Source organism: Vespula vulgaris, chromosome 13 (assembly GCF_905475345.1).
Source record: "Vespula vulgaris chromosome 13, iyVesVulg1.1, whole genome shotgun sequence".
NCBI classification, from domain to species: domain Eukaryota; kingdom Metazoa; phylum Arthropoda; class Insecta; order Hymenoptera; family Vespidae; genus Vespula; species Vespula vulgaris.
In genome coordinates this window covers 2775001-2797500 of record NC_066598.1, presented here as the reverse complement: position 1 = coordinate 2797500, position 22500 = coordinate 2775001, and the positions used below count along the sequence as shown (strand labels likewise).

The 22500-nt window shown below is 36.7% G+C and overlaps 1 protein-coding gene across 2 annotated transcripts in view; it reads left to right on the top strand.

The window, feature by feature from the left end:
• Positions 1-22500, top strand: part of LOC127068319 (suppressor of lurcher protein 1) — a 299973-nt gene that overhangs the window by 149314 nt on the left and 128159 nt on the right. For both annotated transcript variants that reach the window (XM_051004344.1, XM_051004343.1), the window contains exons 8-9: positions 2642-2853; positions 3968-4045. In XM_051004344.1, coding sequence (XP_050860301.1) covers positions 2642-2853; positions 3968-4045 — 290 coding nt within the window. The remainder of the gene's footprint in view (positions 1-2641; positions 2854-3967; positions 4046-22500) is intronic.

Here is a 22500-nt window from a genome sequence, read left to right as displayed (position 1 = left end):
GACGTGAGAGAGAGAGAAAGAGAGAGAGAGAGAGAGAGAGAGAGAGAGAGAGAGAGTGATAGAGAGAGGAAGAGAAGGAAGGAGAAACAGTGCATGTTGTCTGTTAATGAACAAAATTTGATTGTCGAGGCGTGCTCGGCCAGGTGCGAATAATGAACAATTTCAACGTAGTACTATATCATTAGTAAAGTCTAAGTATACGTAAACAAGACGTAAAAAATGAAAGAAACGAGATGTGAGAGTGAAAAGCGATATATCGTTACGAAAAAATGATCGACTGCGTTTGTTAGAAAAATATGGAAAAATTTCTCGTACGATTTTTGTATCTTTTTTTTAATGAAAAATTTATAAAACTCGTTCCTTCTCTCTTTTGATAATGTTGTATTGATTGAAAGAGGAGAAAAAAAGGAACACGAGAAGAAATAAAAAGGAATGAAGAAGAGAAGCAAGAAGAGAAAAAAATAAGCAAAAAATCGACGAATTCATATTAGATTTTAATCTTTCCTCTCTCTCTCTCTCTCTCTCTCTCTCTCTCTCTCTCTTTCTCTGTACCTCTCACTCTCTTAATCTCGAGTGAGTTCGATAACGTTTAGAAAAGCGAAGCTTGTGGTAAAACTCGGGAAGAGCGTGAAAGGCCGAGTTGAGAAATGCTTCGATATATCAGCGTTAAGCCGCTCTGTCAGACGCACTCGGATATTATCCTGAATAGAGCTGATGGATACCGAGAGACTCTTCTCTGCCAGCCACTCGATACACACATTCGCACTAAAGCTCGTACGTGGATTATTGGTGTATAGGACACACCTATACGAATCTGGCATAGTCATAAAGGAGATGTGTCGATTTCTTCGAACTCGTATCATTCTTTCGATCAAAATTCATCACTCTTTTTCCTTTTTTTTTCTCTCCTTTTATTTCCTTTTTTCTTTCTTTTCTTTTTCCACTCTTTTTCCCTCTTGTCATAGACCGTGACATAACAATTCGTTTTCCCTATATCTCCTTTATCGCAGATTTTAATCGCGATCGTTGAATTTATCTGAAGATTATATCGAATAGAAGGAAAAGGATTAACAAAGGTATTATTATATGCGTCGTGATTGAGAGGGGAAGAAGGGATAAGGAAAAAAAAGAAAAAGAGAGGAGAGGAAAAAGAAGAAAAAAAGATCCTCGTATCAAGTTTTACGAGACACTTGAACTCAAAACGGTAGATATCTACGTACGTGGAAAAAGATCGCTCGTGCACCTAGAGAGGAAAATCCGAGTGGAATCGGGGAGATAGTAAAGGGAATGAAAAAAAAAAGAGAGGAAAGAGAGAGAGATAAAGAGAAGAGAGGTAAAGAGGAAAAGAGAGAGAGAGTTAAAGAGAGAGAGAGAGAGAGAGAGAGAGAGAGAGATGTGGAAAGGGAACACAAGGAGCTCAAGGAAATGCACAAGAACGACGAAAAGGGCGAGAATGCTCTTTAATCTCTGGCTCCTTTCTACGATAATCTTTCTCTGTCAACGTAATTGCTTAAACCGTGCGAGTAATAAGATTATTCCTCGTCCCCTTTCTACTATAACTATCCTTTCTCTCCTCCTTTTTCGCACCGTTTGTCCTCATCGATCAAGACGTTTTAATCGATCGTAGGATTTTTCTTCCGTAGAGTACGTCCGATCTCGAAAAAAGGTTTTCTTCTCCCTTTCTTTTCTTCTTTTTTCTTTTTCTTTTCTTTTTTTTCTTTATTCCTCCTTTTTTCTTCTTCTACATATCTCTATCTTTCTCTTTCTACTGTTCGTGGGTAAGGCGGAGCTACGAGAAAGTAATTCTCTTTCGGCCGATCGAGCAAAGTAGTCTATGTATACGTCTATAAAAGGAATCGTGTTGGCTATCGACATCGGCTCTGTCCTCTCATCTTCTCTCTTTCTCTCTCTCTCTCTCTTTCTAATCCTCGTTTGGTCGCTCTACACGCTCTTTGGGGTATCACCTTCGATGTCCTCTCTATCTGTCTTTCTCTCTCTTTCTCTTTCTACTTCGTTTCTCCTTCTTTTACATGTCTCCCAACCCTCGTTATCTTCTTTTAGTCGTCTTTCTATTCTACACGTTTTCGCCAGTCTTATCTCTTTGACCTTCTTCGAAGGATATATGTATCTAAGAAAAACGACAAATCTAAAGATATATATGTGTGTATATATATATAGAGAGAGAGAGAGAGAGAAAGAAAAGTCCGAATCAATCTTTCTGAAATATATAAACCATCGTTTACTCGTTTAAAATTGTTAATTATCGTTAATAGAGTAGTATATCTATAAGGCTAGCTTTAAAATTTCTTTTGATCACGTTATATTCTTTCGTTATATGCGTCGGGTTTTAATTATCAGTGAGATGTCAATTGATCGTTCTTTAATTTCTTTGTGAAGAAAAAAAATTGAAGAATTAAACAAAAACACTAAAAATAAGAATTTTAATTTGTGATTAGATATGCGAAAATATATAGCGAAAGAAAGAAGACGATGATCCTTTCGTTCGAGAGAACGAATAGCAAGAATTGACGTAGAGAAGCTCTCGCTCTTCGTCTTTCCTTTCAACCGTACGAATTATTCGGTTACTAAGCTAGTGATAAGTTATCATCGTTAACGAAAGGTATCTTCCTCTCTGTTACAGTTGTCTGAATAGAGCAGATTTAATCAGGGTGCACGACGGAACGGACTCAGGAACGCCCACAATAGCCGTGCTTTGCAACCAAGGAGCAGAAGTGGAAGTACTCAGCACAGGGCCAGACCTCTACGTCGAGTTCGTCGCTAATTCCGAGTGGCCTGGCCAAGGCTTCAAGGCGATGTTCCAATTTCAGCCATTGGACGATGCACCTCATCCTGGTTGGTTACGTCGAATTCTATTACGAATGAAATTTACGAAAATTTTCATACTCTTATCTGCCTATTTATTTTTAACTTGATTGAAGCTTTGGAACGATGATATATAGGTTTATGAGAATGTCGAAGATAGTTTCGTCGATTCGATTAAACAAGAGAAAAAAAGGGGTGGAGAGAAAAGTGGGATCGAGGGATGAAAGAAATTCATTTCATTCGTATTTTCAGCTCGTATTTCACTCGATGAATTGTCACCACTTTTAATATTTGTATTTGTATTCGTAATTTTTTCTCTTTTTTTTTTTCTTTTCTGTTTTATCTTTAAATTATCATTAGAACGATATAGATCTTTATCGACACGCTAAGGTCGAGCTTTTCGAATGTCGGTATCGTAGGAAACATTGATCTTTCGATAACAGCGAGCTTTTCTTTAACCGTCGGTATGGAAGATCGCGTGCAAGCTGAGCTTTCCAAAGGAAACTGCAGTGTCGAGCGCGGAGAATCAAGGACTCTCGATGAATCCTTTGTTGCCAGATGGAAAGGGACTATTACCCTTAGACTTTTACCTTTGGAATAACATCTCATCCCTTTATTTATTGCGATTCGGTAAAACACTCGACTAATTTTGTCCTTTCTTTTTTTCTTCCTTTTATTTCCTCTTCCCTTTTTGTTTTCCCTTCTCCTTTCTTTTTTTCTTTTTTTCCGTATATTTTCTAGTCGGTCGAAAAGGGAATACTTCCGCGAGAAATGAACGTTCGCATTTGATTTCTCGTAATTTTATAATCCGATCCATCATGATTTATAATTACTCTTAGATCTTTGTAATAAATACCGATCGTAAATAACAATTAACTCATCTTTGTTAGAGCGAAAACGTTGATGACGGGATTTCGTTAAAGTTGCATCGCGACGGGTTGAGATATGAATGATAATAGAGTATTACCGTAGTAAGTCTTAATAAAAATGTTGAAAAGGATGTTGGTGTTTACGGTGCCATAAATCATGGACCGAAACCGTTCGTATTAAGGCAGATTGCCCGTGTTCTATCGTACACGCAACTCTCCCTGTCGTAATTAACGGCACTGTATATTCCAGGGATAATTACAATAATGTGTTTCAGAGCTGGACAAGGTCGTCCCAGGGGCCGTTACTGGTAACCCCAGGTACTCGGTCATCGGGCCGGCTGTCAGCGCAACCAGTAAGTGCATATCGCTCGGCTTATAATTAATAAACCCTTCTTAATCATCTTGTCAAACGTGTTCGCCGTAGGAGAATAGGAGAAACGTATTTATTTACAAGGTAATATTATTTTTATCTTTTCTTTTGCCGGTTTTATCTTTTTCCTGTTTTCTTACATTTTCCTTACTGATTAACCGAGACGATTTATTAAGGGACAGGTATCTTATTTTTATCGTGGAATTTCCTTTGAGAAAATTCATTAAAGCATTGACGTCATGTTTCTATCGTTAATGAAAATCGAAAAACGATAATTAAGGTTATCCTTGACACGATTTTATGGAGAGAGTGTTAGAGAGAGGGAGGGAGAGAGAGAGAGAGAGAGAGAGAGAAGAAAAAAGATAAGGAAAACAAAAGAATTTTTTATATTCTAAATTATTTTAATACATTCAATGTCTGTTTAATGATTTTCCTTGGAACGTATCGCATCAGACATAATTTTTCCGTAAGGATAAAGGCAAAGAATAGAACCCACGGGAATATTTTTCGTTCTCGCATCGAAAAGGCTAACCGTCTTCTTAGAAATTTTATACGTTTCTCGTCGAAATAAGATTCCAAGATTATGGATAGGAGATCGAACATAAATATCGGGCGCGCGTTGACAGGTAACACGTTCTTAGTAGTGTTAGACACACGAGCATAAGTTTTCTTCGTGAGTCTAACCGATAGACTCTACGAAGTTTCTACGAGAATACCAGTTACTCTTGGAGAAGAGCGTTTGAAAAGGAAATTCTTTATCGTAGAGTAGTTTTCGTTCGATCGATCGTTCTTGGGAAAACGGGGAAAGGAAGGAAGGAAGGAAGGAAGGAAGGAAGGAAAGAAAGGAAAAAATTAAAAGAAAAAGAAACAAAAAAAAATGAAAGAATAAGAAGAATAAGAAGAAGAATCAGAAAAAAATAAAAGAAGAACATGTGTCATATAGTTTCATAAACGACTCGCATGTTTATTAATCCTCTTTAATTAATCCTCACGGCCGAATAATTCGAATATTCGCGTTGGTACCTGGCGTTAATCTCAATTTGTATCTGGACCCGGAGACGGGCGTGTTTACTCATGTAAATGTATCTCCTAATACGGGCGAACAACAACAGAACGGGAAGTAACAATGCCGGTGAAGAGGTGTGTGCTGCGTGGCTGCGTGTCTATGTGTCTGTGTGTGTGTGTGTGTATGCTGGGGAAAGAGAGAGAGAGAGAGAGAGAGAGAGAGAGAGAGAGAGAGAGAGAGAGAAGAGACACAATAGGATCGAGCCTTTAGTAACAGAGAGGAGAGAATCCTGTAGATATATATACTCGATGTGAGCTAGACCAGAGAACGTCCTGCTGGCTACTACTAGTAGTACCAATGAACGTCCCTTTCTATCCCATCTACTCTTCCCTCTTCGTTCATCTTTTTTCATTCCCTTTTGCAACATCTCTTTTCAGTTTTCCGTTTCGTCCTGTTTGTCTGTCTATCTGTCCATCTCCGTCCATCTCTCTCTCTCTCTCTCTCTCTTTATCTCTCTATCTTCTTTCTATTTTCCTCATTCCAAACTACGTTCCTCCCTTCCATCCTCTTCTATGGATACTTAGGTTTAACCGTAAAACACGGGTACGCGATGTATCTACACGCTCTTATATGCCGACCCTACTTTCGTATGCGCTAGACTCCCCGGTAAGTGCTCTAAATTATCCGTGCACCTGCAACGCCGGATACATAAAGTTTGCACCAGCCGATGCATTTTCCTGATATTCCTTTAGCAAAAAGTTTCCTACCGAAAAAAAGGGGGCCCGTAGAAAACTAGGAGAGGAGAGGAATGAGGTAGGCCCTGAGGGATCGAATCGATGATGAAGTTTTCTTGTTCTCGGAATATTATTCATCGTAGGAAAGAAAGAAAGAGAGAGAGAGAGAGAGAGAGAAAGGAGGAGTGAAGAGAGGAATTGAGGTAGGAAAGAAAAGCACCTTTTGAGGTCTCTTCGATCAACCTTTGCTAAACTTTTCCCTATTGATTCGAACACGTCCATGGAATAGCCTCCTTCTCGGCTTTTAAAATTAATTAGTGCAACCTATCACTATACTTATACATTTTTCTATCGTAGACAATTTTTTTTTCAAGAGCGCGATCGATACCACGCTCTGGTCTCCTTATCGTTAGGTCAAGGTTATAATCTTTTCTTCGAGTTTATATTTAGTTATCTCTTTTTTTTTTTTCTTTTTTTTCCTTTCTTTTTTTTTACTTTTTAGACTAAAAAGGATCGATGGGTAAAGATAAGAACGTGGATCGAGCAAGGTTTGCTCTTTTTTCTCTCCTTTTTTTCTTTTCTTTTTTCTTTTTTTTTTTTTTTGATGTTTGCAAGGCCGTTCGATAGACAACAAGGAGGACTTTTAAAGCGTCCTTTTTTCCTTTCTCTTTCTTTTTTGCTCTCTTTTCTTTTTTTTTTTTTTTTACTATCTTCCTCTTTGCTCCTTACCTTCGCTCTCTTTCTCTGTCATATCGATGAAGTAATTATCGGAGAAATTAATTGCACCGATAAATGGAATGAGGAAAGTTCCTGAGTCCTCAAGTTTTGCAATTTTCTCACGTTCCCTTATAAAACGAAATACGTGATAGCAAGAGAAATACCCTTTCGTCCTTCCTTTTGGCCCCTAAATTCGAGATCAGTTTATGGTTACTCTTATATACACTACTGTTTACTATAGCATATAACGTAGGTTAAAGGGGAATATGCTATAAATTTCGTTGCACCAACAGGACCGTTCGTTCTCCTAAACTGTAAATATTCACTCACCTGAATCTATATGGGGTAGCATCGACTCCTATTATTTTTCTCGAAATATCCTTGTTTGATAAGAGAAATCATAATGTACAATAATACTGTTAACTCGAATAAAATTAAAAAACCAATTGAAAGGGGAATGAAAACATTGAGATTGGATGAATAATGATGGATAAAAGTAAATAGAAATAACGCGTTTGCTTATCACCTTCGCGTAATAAATTTCAACATTTCGCATCACCTACGTACAGTAGTATTATGTATATTAATTATAGGAAAGTACCCTTTGATATTCTATTAATCTTTAGAGGACATTTATTATTCTTCCCTTTTTTTCTTTTTATCTTTTTCCTTTATTTTATTTTTTCTTTTTTTTTATGATAAAAATCCTTTCTCTATCTATCTTTGACTATGTAAAAATGCACGGAAGCACGGAAACGGGAATTATGAAAGCAATTGTAACGGGTGCATAACTAATTCCACAAAAAATTGCACTCCAGCCATTAAGTTTTCAACGTGGTAGAAGGACGTTCATTTTCTCTGTGAAATAGAAGAGACTTTTCTCTCTCTCTCTCTCTCTCTCTCTCTCTCTCTCTCTCTCTCTCACTCTCTCCTTCTCTCACTCTCGTATCAAACGAAGGAACGTAAAAATCCTACCCTTTATTGCATCGAGATCCGAAGCCGTTTGTAGCCGGTAAATTTTTTTCATTTCCCGTTATTACGTCCGAGCAGCGACACGACGCGATTTCAAGAGGATTGAGAATTGATAGATTCTCACGATTGAAAGTAAGACACGGGCTGGTACCTCGTAACTCGTCGGTAGAGAAACGTGAAAGAAAATCAAGCGGAAATATCCTCTCTTTGCTTGGTAAATACTTTGATCGAGTTGCCTCCACTCTTGAAACAAAGTTACAAATTCTTCTTTCTCTTTGCTGTTCTCTAGAAAAATAAAATAATACCTAATAATAAAAGAGAAGAGAGGAGAAGAGAACGAGAACGGAACAGAAGGGAAATAGAAGGAAGAAAAAAAGTAAAAAACAAAAACATAAATAAAAAAATAAGAAAAGATAAGAAATGAAAGACAAAGAAAAAGAGACAGAGAGAGAGAGAGAGAGAGAGAGAGAGAGAGAGAGAGAGAGAGAGAAAAAAAGAAAATGAAAAAGGAAGATTTGAAAGAGCCATTCCTGAAGGTTGGGTAGTTTCTCGATTAATGGTTGGCAGATTACATGATCATTAGAAGGTATTCGAGAGAAGAGAAGAGTACATAAATCAAGTGAGAGAGGAAATCTCTCTATGATCGAATATCCATATGCAATAGTATTCGAGAGAATGAGAAAACGAGAGAGAGAAAGACAGAGAGAGAGAGAGAGAGAGAGAGAGAATAGGATGGTCGTCGATTCAGTTATAGAAGCAGTGAGAAGGTAATGGTACGTGACCGTGCAAAACCATCGTGTCCCTGGACTAAGGGCGGAGTAAAGAGAAAGGAAGGGTGGTTAAAGAAGAAGAAGAAGAAGAAGAAGAAGATTCGACTGGAAAGGGAACAAAGTTCGTGAGACGTAGAAGCGAGAAGTGAGTTAAGTTTCCTCTCATCACCCGAAGGCAAACATAAGTATAACGCGTTGTTGGAGTATGTACTTACTATGAATACAACGTACGAGCATAGTTATCTTTCGACGATGATGATGCGAGTCTTTAAGCTTTAGCCAGCATACCGTCGACATTTCTGAACAGACTGAAGTTTGATCGTAATAATGCCCGGTCATAAACCTAGCCTCCTTGTAATCCGTGTCGGATGCAGAATGATCCACTCGAAACGAAACGACCGAGCTTGATAAACGTGAACTTACCAACCTTAGAAAGGGTCGTTTGCAAGAAACCTATTATCGGCGCTCGGTATATGCCACAGTCAGAAAATTACCACTATCTCGCTTCTTTCCTTTTTCTCTTTTTTCTTCTTCCTTTTTTTTTTTATTTATTTTTTCTTTATCTTCTCTCTTTTTGTAAACCGAGAATTGAACTTTTCGTTGAATTATTCTGTGATTTATTGCTGTGACTTCGTTAATAAAATATTCGAAATTTTTGTGCAACGTTTCGAAGGTAATTATTCGTGAGTATAATGATTGTACGAAATCAGAGATAGATTCATTATACATGTGAAATTATGAGTTCCGTCTGTAAGGAACGAATGCCACCAGCGACGGAACTAACCGGAGCTTACGGAAGCAACCGACCGTTCTCGGATTACAATAGCCGAGTATTCAAGCTCAAGCTTAACTACAATAAGCGCGCGTTACTATGCTTCTCAACCTCCATCGTGAGGGAACACTCATAAACGCTTGTATTCGCTTTCTCTCTCTCTCTCCTTCTCCTCTCCCTCTTCTCTCTTCTCTCTCCATCTATCTATTTCTCTCTCGTACGATGGTGGATAGAGGTTTACATCAGAAATTGCACGCGGCTTCTCGAGTATTCTACTCGCCTTTTCCCCTTCACCCTTGTTTCAATCCCCAAGAGAACTTTTCACTATGTCGTGCTATTTGTGTTCTTCATTGTCGTCGGTCCTCTGTCCGTTTATATCTCAATCTTTTACAAACTATACCATTAATCCGAGGTATTTGTGATATCCCTTTTATTTCTTCTTCTTTCATTTATATATTTCGTTTTCTCTTCTTTCTTTTCTTTTTCTTTTTTTCTTTTTTTTTTTCCAAAGAAGTTTTATTTATCAAAACGTAACAATCGTGCGAAGAGAATTTTCTTCGTTAAATACTTGGTCAAAAGTTCTCCAAAGGAAATATCTCTACGTGATAAACTTTTCTTTATTTTCCTTTTTCTTTTATTATTTTTCGTTTCTTTTTTTCTTCCTCTTTTCTTTCTTTTTCGTTTCTTTTTTCGTTCTCGTTATTTTTTAATATTCATCGCCGAAATAACAGAGAAGACAAAGAGAGTATTACGTTGGGAATTGTAATTGTTAGAATACGTAAACGTCAAGTGGTAGATACTTGAAACTCGAGGATGAGAGAGAGAGAGAGAGGAAGAGAGAGAAAGCGAACGGATATCGATAGTAAGAACGAGTCTTCTAACCTGTACTTGTTTCTACTCTTTTCTCTCTATCTATTGTGAAAACCGTGCCCAACTGTAATCTCTTTTCTCAAGAGACAGAAATAGGTAGACACGAGAGAAAGGAGTTCGTGAATAAATAACTGTAACGTTAAAATAGATAGGAAGGAGACCCGATTGCAAGGGATTATGGATAACGTTCTTTGCGATTATCGATATAACGATCGAGTGGAATAAATTGTCGATGATTACGAAGGAAAGAACTGTCGAACGAACTCGAATAATTATATAGCCTGTTTCGGCTTGGTTTTTTTGTTTCTCCCCCTTTTTTTTTCTTTTTTCTCTAAATAACTTCTTGTTCGAGAAACTCGAACAAACTTCAGAAGTTGTATAAATTTCAAACTTATTAGACATTTATTATTTATTTTTTATTTACGTTTATTAGTTACTGATTAGTAGTATTTTAATTGGTGTATTTGAGTATACGCGTACATATTTTGTATATTAGATAGAAAGAGAAAGAGAGAGAGAGAATTAATAGTCTCCTTTTCATGAGAGAAATTTTGATAATGTTTTCTCGTATCAATCGACAAACCAAAAGCGAGCCTCGGGCCAGTTTTCTATCCTTCTATTGCTTCATAGAGATCTACTTGGCACAGGTATGTGAAACTGTTTGTTGTTGAAGGCTCATCGTTACAATGAATCGCATCGAATTATATATCATATTTCCGATATCAACATAGATTCAAAGCATAAATTCCTAGTTTACGTTCTGATCTAATTCAAGTATCATAGAAATCGAATTCTACGAACATATTATATTTATATTTCTCTCTTTCTTCGTGCATATATTACACGCAGCTTTGTGTATAGGAGCGAGTTCGATAAAGATCTTAAAAGAATCGACGAGACTTTGAACATATTATTCCCGTCGTATTTTCATCGAACAATCGATACAATAGTTATTGCAAATTATAACAATCGTTTATCGCTATATTTGAAACGTATCTAAAGTTATCCAAAGAATGGATAACTTACGAAAATAGATACATATATCTGTCCTTCGTATTTTATCACAGTATAAGAAACTTAACGTTATAGTTAACGATAAAGGGAAGGAAGGAAGGAAGGAAGGAAGGAAGAAATTTATTCCTTGAGCTGGCATAATATGCCAGTACGTAGACGGGAAGTCGGATATTACCGGGCAAACCCATAGGTAAAAGAAATCGTAGAACGTGAGTCATATAGAATAGCTCGTATATTTTATTTCCACAACATTATTATCGAAAAAATGATTGGACTCTTATTATTCGTACGTATCGGATTAATAAATCAAAGTCTTATTCTTAGATGCATAAAATATATCGTAGATTTCGATTTTCAGTGATTCACCTTTAAAATATGTTAGCTACAAAAGCTTCCTGAGTTACTCTGTCTCTATCTATCTCTCCATCTCTCTATCTATCTCTATCTCTATCTCTGCCCCCTCTCCCATGGATGATTCTCCCTTGGATTCTCCCTTTATAACATCACCGAATCGACTTTATCGCGTCGATGCGAAAATCATACGGGACATCGATAAATCGTGCGGTTCGAGCTGATTTTCTTCTTCGAGGAGAACACGTCGATTTGAGATTTATCGATTTCCTTTGATACGAAGACCTGAGTCCGGCATGTCGGAAACGTATAAGGGCCATCTCGCGTGCTTTTCACGGATTGACGTTGAAAGAGTCGCGATTTACGTTAGTCTCTCTTTCTCTCTTTCTCTCTTTTACTCGAAGGAAAAGAAGGAAAAGAGTCGGTGACCTCGGTGAGCTAGAAAACGTGGAAATCTAATAGACCACAAGCGAGAATGAGATATTGGCTTTGGTCTTTCGGATTCGATCGATTCTCTCTGTAAAGCGTACTTACATTTTCGTGCTGTTAGCGAAATCCTCGTCGTCTAGGTATCTCCTTTTCTATTCTTTTCTATTCTTTTCGTTTCTTTATGTTTCGTTTCGTTTCGTTTCGTTTCTTTACGTCTAACGATAAAAGCGATCATTAAATCGTATAAGTATTTGAACGCAAAGTATTTGAACGAGACGATTCCTTTTCTTCTCTTATAAACGACAAATTTTCTCATATTACAAATACCTGTCTATCTATCTATTTATCTATCTGTCGTGGAAATTATAGACGATATATAAAATAATTATATTCATGGATTTGTATGATTAATCCATCTAAAGGTTAAATCCGATAGCTCCTACCACATGTTGCGACTTGACCTAGACGTTACACATAGTATATGCATGATTTGCTCTATATATAATATCATAGTACTATGTTCATCTGCTAGAGTATTCTCCGATGTTCAAAGCATGTTACCGTTGAACAGAGTGCTGGTATGTAATCTTGCTTGGGTTAAGGAATATCCTTTGTTGTGGGAGGAAGACAAGAGACGTGCAATAATATCACTATGAAATATGTTCTTAACCTTGGAAAATATTAATTAAAATATTAATCGAATAGAATTTCGATAAAATCAATCGATCGATAACGTTGCTCTTTAATAACGTCTCTTGAACTATTATTTAATATCAGGTAACATAGGATATAAAATAAACACCTGTTATTTGAATTTTTCTATCTCTCAAAATTTTCTCTCTCTCTCTCTCTCTGTCTCTCTGTCTCTGTCTGTCCGTCTTATTTTCTTTCTGTCTCTATTTATCTCTGTCTGGTTTAACTTTGTAAATCTTCAATAAATTTTCGAATAAACATGAAATATTCCTATCTTGGTAGTAGGAAAACGTAGGTGGATTCTCTGTTTTGGATTATTCCGACTGATGTTTTACCCTTGAGATTTTGTTCTCTTGTAAATATTAGAGAAAGAAATGATTATTTCATGGGATTGGTTTGGGCCTCGTTCGATTTCTTCTCTAGCAGTTTTGTACGCATTGCGGTTCTGCTACATACATAGGTGGACAATCAAAGCAACGCGTATTAATGTTTTAGAGTAACTTCCGCAGGAAGAACTGTGTAGAACGGCACAAGCAGGTCGTCCACTCGTGGGTTGCCATTAAGTAACGCTTCGCTGGAAGTTACTTCGTGCAACTGCGATACGTTTCCCCTCACGAAACTTTGATCAGCGAGATCTTTCGAGAACTAGGTTTTACAACGTGTGGCTACGGTACGAAATTTGGCTTAGTGTGTTAGATAGAATTTGTTATTTTATTACTTGTTGAAGTCGAAATTGAATCGACTGAAAAAGTATAAAAGCACGATTTAATAATGAATTAATAAAATTGAAAAATACATTAAAAATTAATAATAGTAAATTCTTTCTCTGCGACAGTTAATATGACAAATAACAATCATTTTGCAAAAGTAATTTTTTTGTTGTTTCAAAAGACGATTTACGAATTTCAATAATAATAAAAAATAATTTATATAACAACGAAGATGCAATAATATTGAAAAATAATGTTAAAGTAAATGAAAAGTGAAGGAATAAAAGTTCCACTTTTTATTACGTAGTCAGGCTCCGACGAAAAGTCTCGTCGGTCTATGCCAAAGCGTAGCAGTTTTTTCGACGACTTCCGTTAGGAGAGAGAGAAGACGAAGAGACGGCAATTATCGTTAGCTAGACTACTCTCGCTTTAGTATAGTAACGCCGTACGGGAGGAGGAATTTTCTAGGAAGGAAAAGCAACGTGCTGTTAGCGAGTTTTCTTTTTGTGCTTTATTCGGTAGGATGCCTCGTAAGAAGTTGTAAAACGACGTTAGGCTCGTCGGGACGTTCGTTATCACATGGCAAGGGTTTGGTATCGTCTTTTGTACGCGTAAAGAGACGGTAACGTGACTCGGAAGGACGTTGCTCACATTTTTACCAAAGTTCTATCAGTTTGTCTACGTCGACTAGAAGCTATCGAAGAAAGTTACCTCGCGAATAGCGTAGCTTTAACATAGCTCTTTTTCCTTCTTCCTATCATCTTCTCAACCTTGGCTATATCCAGCTTGACGTTGAAACGTTTTCCTTTATAAAAAGTTCAACAACGTAGTGAAAAAAATTCTTTTTCGAAGGAAAAGAAAAGAAGAATGAGAAGGGTGGAAAACAAAAAGGAAAAAATGAAACATAATTCCCCGTTGTACGAGACTCTCGCTCGAAGTTGATTTATCATTATTTCTTTTTCTCTTTTCTGTTTATTTTTTTTCTTCTTTTTTTTATGCTTCCTGCTCTTTTTTATATTCCTTTTTATTTTAATCTTCTACTTTTTAACGAGCTATCGTAGAAGAGTCCTACCGATCGTCGCTTTGTGTTTCTATTAAATCCTTCGTAACGAGCCCGACGATACGAAATTACGGATCGACGAAAATGTCGGATTGACGAAAACGAAGCTTTTTTTGGGCTTCCTAGTGGTCGATGGAGATATAATTGGCGCGTTGTGTATCGAACTTTTCGTTATCCGACAGTTTAGAATTGTTCTCCCATGGTAACAAGTTTCGCTATTAGAGGATACAGAGTAAAAAAGGAAGAGAGAGGAAGAGAAACAGAGATACGATTAGTACCTCGACGTATAGACTCCGTATTCGAATAAAAGCGAATCGGCTATAGTAAATTGTTTTTCGGTCTTCGGTGTAAAACCAGGAATGATTAGGCACTTGTATTCGATCTTGAAAACGGATTGACCACACATTCCGGAATACGCTCGTTCCGTTCATTGTCTGCAATTCGTTGGAATCGAGTCTCGAATTCTGGCAGAAAACTGCGATCGTGATTGCCTCGGTCGAAACTACTTTCGGGGACGGTGAAGGGAATAGGGAGGAGAAGAGTGGGTGGAGGGAGGGAGGGTTAGAGATACGTAGAATGGATAACAGTCCAATAAAATCTAATTTAACCGGGAAGTACAAACTGCGGGATGATACATTTTGCGGCTGGCTGACTCGAGGTTGCGGTGGGAGTTGAACAGAAAATGGAAGGCAATAGGAATTATACGGCCTATATGTATTCTCACATATGTATATACCTATGTATGTACGTATGTGTATATATCTATACGTACTTACGTATTTACGAAATAGGCCTCGATGAAAGAAGAGAAAGGATTATCCGAAATGATATATCTCTTGTCATCATCATCATCGTTACATACGTATGATAGTTATAGGAAGATATATAATAATCGGATATTGTCTTGTTATCGTTGAATCGTTACTTAATTAGATTAGATAGATGACGTACAATAGTACGGTTTTATTCTACGAATAATTTTGTGTCTGTTTTTTTTACGGAAAAGACAGATGTAAATACGACAGATAATTAAAGGGACAGAGTTAATTCATCCAGCTGTCGCATTAATTTCGGTTGACTCGTGTCACATTAGCCAGGCACATTCGAGTCTATGCGTTAGGTTCAAGCACAAGGATATCTCATTTTCATTGAAGTTCGCGCCGGGAATTGCGAGGTAACGGACCTTCCGGCAGGGTGTCATAAGACTTTCATGACTCGTGGGAAAGCAAGAGGGTAAAGCGAAAGGGCGAGGACGGATTGTGGGAACGGGAAAGCTTCTGTCTGGTCTATGCTTACCGCCATGCATAACGCGTGAACGTTCTCGTGAAACACGCTCACCTTTTGACCCACAAGAGACATTCCACCAAATAGAGATGGGAGAAGAAACGAACGAGCTTGGGTACCGAATCTTTCGGGACGGAGAGGAGGAAGAATAAAATGAAGAAGAGGAAGAAGAAGAAGAGGAAGAAGAAAAAGAAAAAGAAAAAGAAGAAGAAGAAAAAAAAAGGATTCGCGCTGAGAGAATTTCTTCGAAAGTAGGAAAACGAGGTTGAGAGAGAAAGAGAGAGAAAGAAAGAAAGAGAAAAGAAACGTTTGGCAAGGAAAGTTACGACGGGCCGACTGCCGTATTTGTCTTTCTTGCTACGTTCTCTCTAAGCTCCTAGCACGTTTCAGAAAATAGTCTACTCGTAAAAGTGAAGAATCGCAGTCGACTCGTTGCATTCGATAGAAAATCTGAAAACGATCGGACTAGATCACTACTTGTTTTCTTTTTTTTTCTTCTTCGTCCTTCCCTTTCTTTTTAACTGTTTATTCTTTACACTTTCTTTTCTTTTCTCTCTCTCTCTCTTTTTCTCTATTTCTACCGAGGATAAGTAGAAGAGATCTTTACTAAAAGTGCCGGTAAATTAGCACTAATGGATGGATGCTGAGACGAAGAGTGCGTTCGCCGATAAAATTATAAAGTTTCGTGTTCGGAGGTTGCCCGAGCCAGGAAGAAGCGGATAAAAGTTGAAAAAGAGGGTAAAGAGGTACGAGTTCGAATGACGAGAGAAGGAAGTGAAAGAGGAGGAGGATGGAAAAGGAGGATGGAGGAGAAAGTAGGAGTTATAAATTTGCTGCAACCCTCGAAAGGTGGTGGTCCCGAGCGTTGATGTATCGGGTTGCTGGTGCACGCGACTAGACTCGTCTCGTAAAAGTTACGAAAGAGAGAACAGGATGTAAGAAGGAGTAAGGAATGCAGAAGAATTCGTTAATGATTCTCTCGACTTCCTTTCTTTCTTTTTTTTTTTTCTTTCTCTTTCCCTTTTTTTTCCTTCAGATAAAGTTCCTTCGATTCTTACTTGTAACTGGATTCGATTATTAATCGTTTCTTCTTGGCACGTGTATTATTTATTTCTTTTCTATTTATTATTTATTTTTTCCATTTTGTTTTTCCTTCTTTTTTTCCTTTCTCGTACAATCAAATTAACAGTGTCTACATAAGATTATCGACGAAATTTTTCTAAACGTTGTAATCGATTCGAACCCGTGGTTCGATATTAATGGAGTAAAAAAAAAAAAAATAAATAAAGAAATAAAAATGAAGTAAAGAAAAATAAGAAGAAAGTGGAAAAGAAAATTCATAAGCTTTTTACGATCGATCGAGTTTCCTAATGTGTATTTTCCACGATGATACGTTTTGAAAAGAATTAAGGAAATCCTTGGTAAAACTCGATTATGTCCTACGTAGATCAAAGTCATAACGCAGCACGGAAACCGCACTTGCATCGTCGACGAGTTGGAAAGTCGACGATGAACGGAAAGAGAAAGAGAAAGAGATAGAGATAGAGATAGAGATAGAGATAGAGATAGAAAGAGGATAGCGACTCTTTGCAAGCTCGCTGAGTTTCAGAAACGGAGCTTTTCGAAGAAGGAAGAAAGGAAGGAAGGAAGGAAGGAAGGAAGGAAGGAAGGAAGAAGGAAAGGGAAAAGGGAAAGGGAAGAGGAGAAGAAGGGATTATGGGACGCAGTGGCGAGACGCGTCGCCAGAGTGAAAATTATGACTCCTCATTTAGACTCCTAGAAGGTAGTAGCAGCAATGTCTCTCTTTTTCTTCCTCTCTCTTTCCTTTTCTCTCTCTCTCTCTCTCTCTCTCTCTCTTTCTTCCTGTTCCTCTTCCTCTTTTCTAACTATTTGCTGCTAGCAAGCTCCCCGTAGCTTTTAAAGCTGAGCTTTCTCGTCCTTTTCATCGGCGCCGTACGCTCGCCGTTTACACGCTCGTCTTACGCTCGTGTACTCGTAACTTTGAATTCCTCGAACATCGGAGAATCGTCGGTGTTACGACCTCGACGTGGTCCGCCACTTGAAAACTTCTAATCGTTTTGGCTCGACCGACTTTCTACGTTTTATTTCGCTCGAGAGAGCACACAATCGAGAATATCTTCGAATTTCTTCAGCTAAGTAATTTTTCAGATTATGTAAAGCAGAGCTAAACTATTTTAACATACAAGAAAAAAAAAGTAAATATATATATATATATAATATTTGCAAATTCGTAAAATGAAAATCGTGACGATCGAAAACAAGACCTTTGGAATTACTTTTCTTTTTCTTTCGCGAGAAAGAAATTCTTATCTGTATATCTATAAAAAAGAAACAGAAAAAAGAGGGAACGAAATAATAAAAATAATTAATATTTTCTTTTTTTAAAATAATATGTACGTTATTAAGATACGTAATATCATCGACGAAAGATATAAAGTAGCACAAGGATTGAAAAAGGGATCGAGAAGGGTCTCGGTGGTAAATAGGTAGTGGTCGGAGAAGGCATCAGTGATCTATGTAACTTTCTTCGTTTTCTGTGGTCGTGTACGATCGAGCACGGAACGAACGAACCAACGAACGAACCAACGAACGAGAGAAAAAGAGAGAGAGAGAGAGAGAGAGAGAAATGATGGATCGATAGATAAAAGTTTAATATGGTAGTGGACAAATGATCCGTGAAAGCTTCTAGGCGGGAAGTCGGAGAAATTGCGCTCGTGCACGGCAAGAAGATCGTCGAAGAAGCGCGTAAATACGTCTTTAGACCCTCGTAATGTTAGACCAACCCCTTTTCAATCGGCAACTTCTCCTTTTTATCCGAAGGAAATAACTTCGCACAAAGCGATCAGAGCTAACGGTCGTGATCCTTGCGATGCTGAAAGATTATCGAACAGAAAGATTAACAACTTTTTGCTGATCTTCCCAACTTTTATATATATGTGTGTGTGTGTGTGTGTGTGTGTATGTGTGTGTGTGTGTGTATGTACGTGTCTGTGTAATTTTTTTAAAGAAGATATTTTTTAAAAACTCGTAAAATTATATGTGTGTGTGTGTGTGCATATATAAATAAGACAGAAAGAGTTTCTAAGATTTTTTTTTTTTTTATAAAATTGGAAGCTTCTCGTTACTATTAAAAATTTGTTCTTCCTCTTTTTTTCTCTCTTTTTTTAATTTTCCAACGCTAATTACAGTATATAATTATTATTGTTGTTTTTTTTTCTCTTTTTTCTCATGTTTCAACCAACGAGCATATATATTCAAAAGGGTTAATGATGTTTCTCAAGGAAGTCATAAAGCAAAAAGCGATTTATTAATTGTAGTACTCTATTTTTAAAGTGCCAAGTTTATTTTACACGCTCGTTAGTGGGCAAGTGTCCACGACAGGAATTGATAAAGTATAAATGCGTTCGCTTTCGTCGAGGTCGTCTTGTTACAACCGAAAAAGGGACAAACCCTTGGCCAGTCTTTCTCTCTCCCCTCCTCTCTTTCTCTCCCTCTCTCTCTTTCTCTCTTTCTCCTTCTCTCTCTTTCTCTCTCTTTCTCTTTCTCTTTCTATCTCTCTTTTTCTTTTTTCTCGTGGTACAAGGTTTTTAAACGGTTCTCAAGCGAGTGGCCGTGCTTCATTTATTATTTACACGTTCTAGTTTTCTCTGCTCTAGAGAACTACTATGGCGTGTGCGGCATAGCATACTAGTAAAAAGTAAAAAGTCTCTTCTACTCGTGCACTTTCTATCTTGGTTGTCACTTACGAAAATGGAAAATATTAAAATAATATTCTTGATTATCAAGCCAGACAACTATTTTGAAGAAATTCTTCTAGTTATTTTCTACAATCTAAGAAATTAATCATTCATCGAAATATAAACTATTTAGCACTTTCAAACTGTAATTTTCCATTCTCTTCACAAAGGAAGATGGAAAGAATGAGAGAATGAGAGAGAGAGAGAGAAAGAAAGAAAAGGAGAATGAGATAGAGACATAATAATCTCATAAGGTCCGTTGTACAAAGTGGAATGTTGTAATATTTCTTTATTGACGTGGTCTTATACTTTGCCTCTTACAGCTCCTTTGAGAAGTTTGTAAGACGAGAATGAAGAAAAGAAAAGAAAAGATAAGAAAAGAAAAGCAAAAGAAAAAAAAGGTTTTGCAAGAAAGTTGTAAAAGATATTGTTCGTTGATATTTCGAAATTCTTTCTCTCTCTCTCTCTCTCTCTCTCTTTCTCTTTTCTCTTTTAACGCTCCATCATTTTTTATTAATCAATTTCAGAATCTTTATAATTACTAAAAATTATTATTATCTTTTTTACTTCGGATTTAATGTATATTTATATCTATAAAAAGGGAAAAAATAAGGAAGAAAAAACTATGAACATTTTTCTGAAAGTTATTTTAAGAGAGTATTACGAGTATAAGTAGATTGGAAGGAACAAAAAAAAAACTGAAAACAGGACGAGGTAAAAGCAATGCAGGTAACCAGAATGCGACTGGTACGACGATATACGAGGAGTAATAATTTTAACGGAAGAGAGTCACCGCGAAGCCATGTGACCCATAATCCTTCTTGTTTTCCCTCCTTCTTCTTGTACGCGGTCTCTCATGGTCCTTTGTTTCTACCACGAAGGATTGAAAAGGTAGAAAGAGTTACCTTTATGACGTGGACCAGCAACGTTGGATCTTCTTTCTTATCTTTTGCACTCGGTTTATTAAACTCACTATTTTCTTTTCTAATTACCGTCGTTCGTCCACTGCACGGTTACAATCTTCCTTTTATTTATTCATCATATTTATTTCTAATTTAGCGAGAAATTGCGAAGAAAGGGAGGGAGAGAAAGGGGAAATAAGAAAGTGGATGAAAAGATAAATAATATCATTCTCATGGAAAATCTTTATTTAAAAGAAGAATGTGATTATTGAATATATATATATATTTTTTTAAGTAAAATATTAAAATAGTGTCCGATTTCAGCTTTCTAAAAAATATTCGCATTTCTTAATTAAAAAATGATTATTATCGACAGTTATCGAACTGAACGATTTCGATAATAATTATGTTCCCATAAAGAAACATTTCAAACCTTCTTCCATGTCCAACCATACGAAAATGGAGTGTAGTTCTTATTCATAATTAATCACCTTGTTAAAAGCAAAGAACTTGAAAGATATATAATATAAAGAAAGATCGAACGGGGAAAGAAGAATTCTTAATATCTTTTAGATCGAAGTTTTTTCTCCTTTGGTTCGTTACTTTATATATATGTATATATATATTTTTTTCTTTCTAATAATACGTATATAAATTTGTAAAAAAATTTTCGCAGGAGAGAAAATTTTTGCCCAGAGAATCACGCTGTAAATGAAAGCACGTTGCGTCTCTCCTCGTTTAAAAGTTTGTACTTTTCATGAAAGATGAGTGGAAGAAGAGGTGGTGAAGGGAGGAGGAGGAAAAAAACGAATAGGAGGAGGAGAAGGAGGAGTACTTCATCTTGTACTTGCTAGAAACGTTTTGCTTTTCGAGCGTCCAGCGTCGTCTCGGAAGATCAGCCTAGTTAAAAGTCGTAATTTCTTCTTTCCATCCCCGTCGACGTCGTCGTCGTCGTCGTCGTCGTGGTCGTTTTCGTCGTAGTCGTAATAGACGTAGTAGTAGACGTAGTAGTATACGTAGTAGTAGTGTTCAAGCAGCTTCCGGGAAGTACACGTTGCTCCAGATCCCTGTGGAATAAATTGCGTCTCCTTTGTAGGTTGCGTTTCTCGAAAACGACGGGGGAAAGGTACGAGTTCACGCTATTAAATACGCGTGAAATTAAAGTTCCTCGTCGATGGAAAAATCTCTATGTTAAGGGGGTAATAAAACGAACGTGAGGACATTTTCACGCGACGAATAATAGAGAAGCCTTGTATTATTATTTTCCCGTTGTAAGAAATTGTCCGATCTGTATCAACGCTATTAAAAGAAAATTTAAACAAAACTTGATCATCGTCGTTCCTGCAATTACGTATTTTGTCTTTTTTTCTTTTCTTTTCTTTCGAAATATCGATGACGATCAATCATTTATTTTTAATATTAATGATCTTAATCAATCTAATTATATTTGTTTTCTTTTTCTGTTGTTTTTTCTTTCTAAGATCAATTGGAAATATATCAATAGTACGTTGGTTAATTTTTAATCGAATTAAATATGATCCATCGCCGGTGTCAGAATTAAATATGAGTCTGAGAACGGTGTCATCGAACAAGATGGATCAGAGGTTGATTAAATTCCAAGCGAATTCTCTGCTAGCGCATTAGCTTGTTTAAAAGCCGAATACCATACATAACTCGGTATTATCGGGTCGTTTATACCGTGGAATTCATCGAACCACTGCCCGGATGATTTTCTCTAAACTTTCTTCTTAATTAGTTATCGGTCTTTGATTGAAATGCAATCTTTCTTTTTACTCCTACTTAACCCTATCCTAGCAAAATAACAGACAGGAGATAACAAACTTGATAACAAAACAAAGTAGCGAGCTAAGAGAACAGAACCTTCCACGTTTTATACCATAATAATTAACGAGACGTTAATTAATGAGATTTCTCTTTATTGAAAAATTTACTTTTTTCATATACAATAATACATTTTTGGATAACTCCACGTTATTAGAAACTTATTATATATAGATAACAGTGATTAGGGCAATTTAAAATCTACAAAGATATCATTATATATTAACGAACAAATTTTCAGAACGTTTATCATTAAGAATTTCACGATATACATAGTCAAAGGTTTATTACCTTTATAAAGAAAGAAAAGGAAAAGAAAAGGGTAGTTCGCATCAAATAGAAAGTCAATGTTTTCTCTTTCCTTTTTCTTATTTTTATTTCTCTATTTTCTTTTCTTTCTTTTTTTGCTCTTTTTTTGTATTTCTTTTTCTTTTCTTTTTTGTTTTCTATTAACGAAAAGAGTCCGACGTTGCAAGAGTCATCTAGCTCTAGGTAGCCATAAAGTATGAGACTTCTCTTTGAGTCATATCCTCGGGCACTAGTTGAGTGTACTG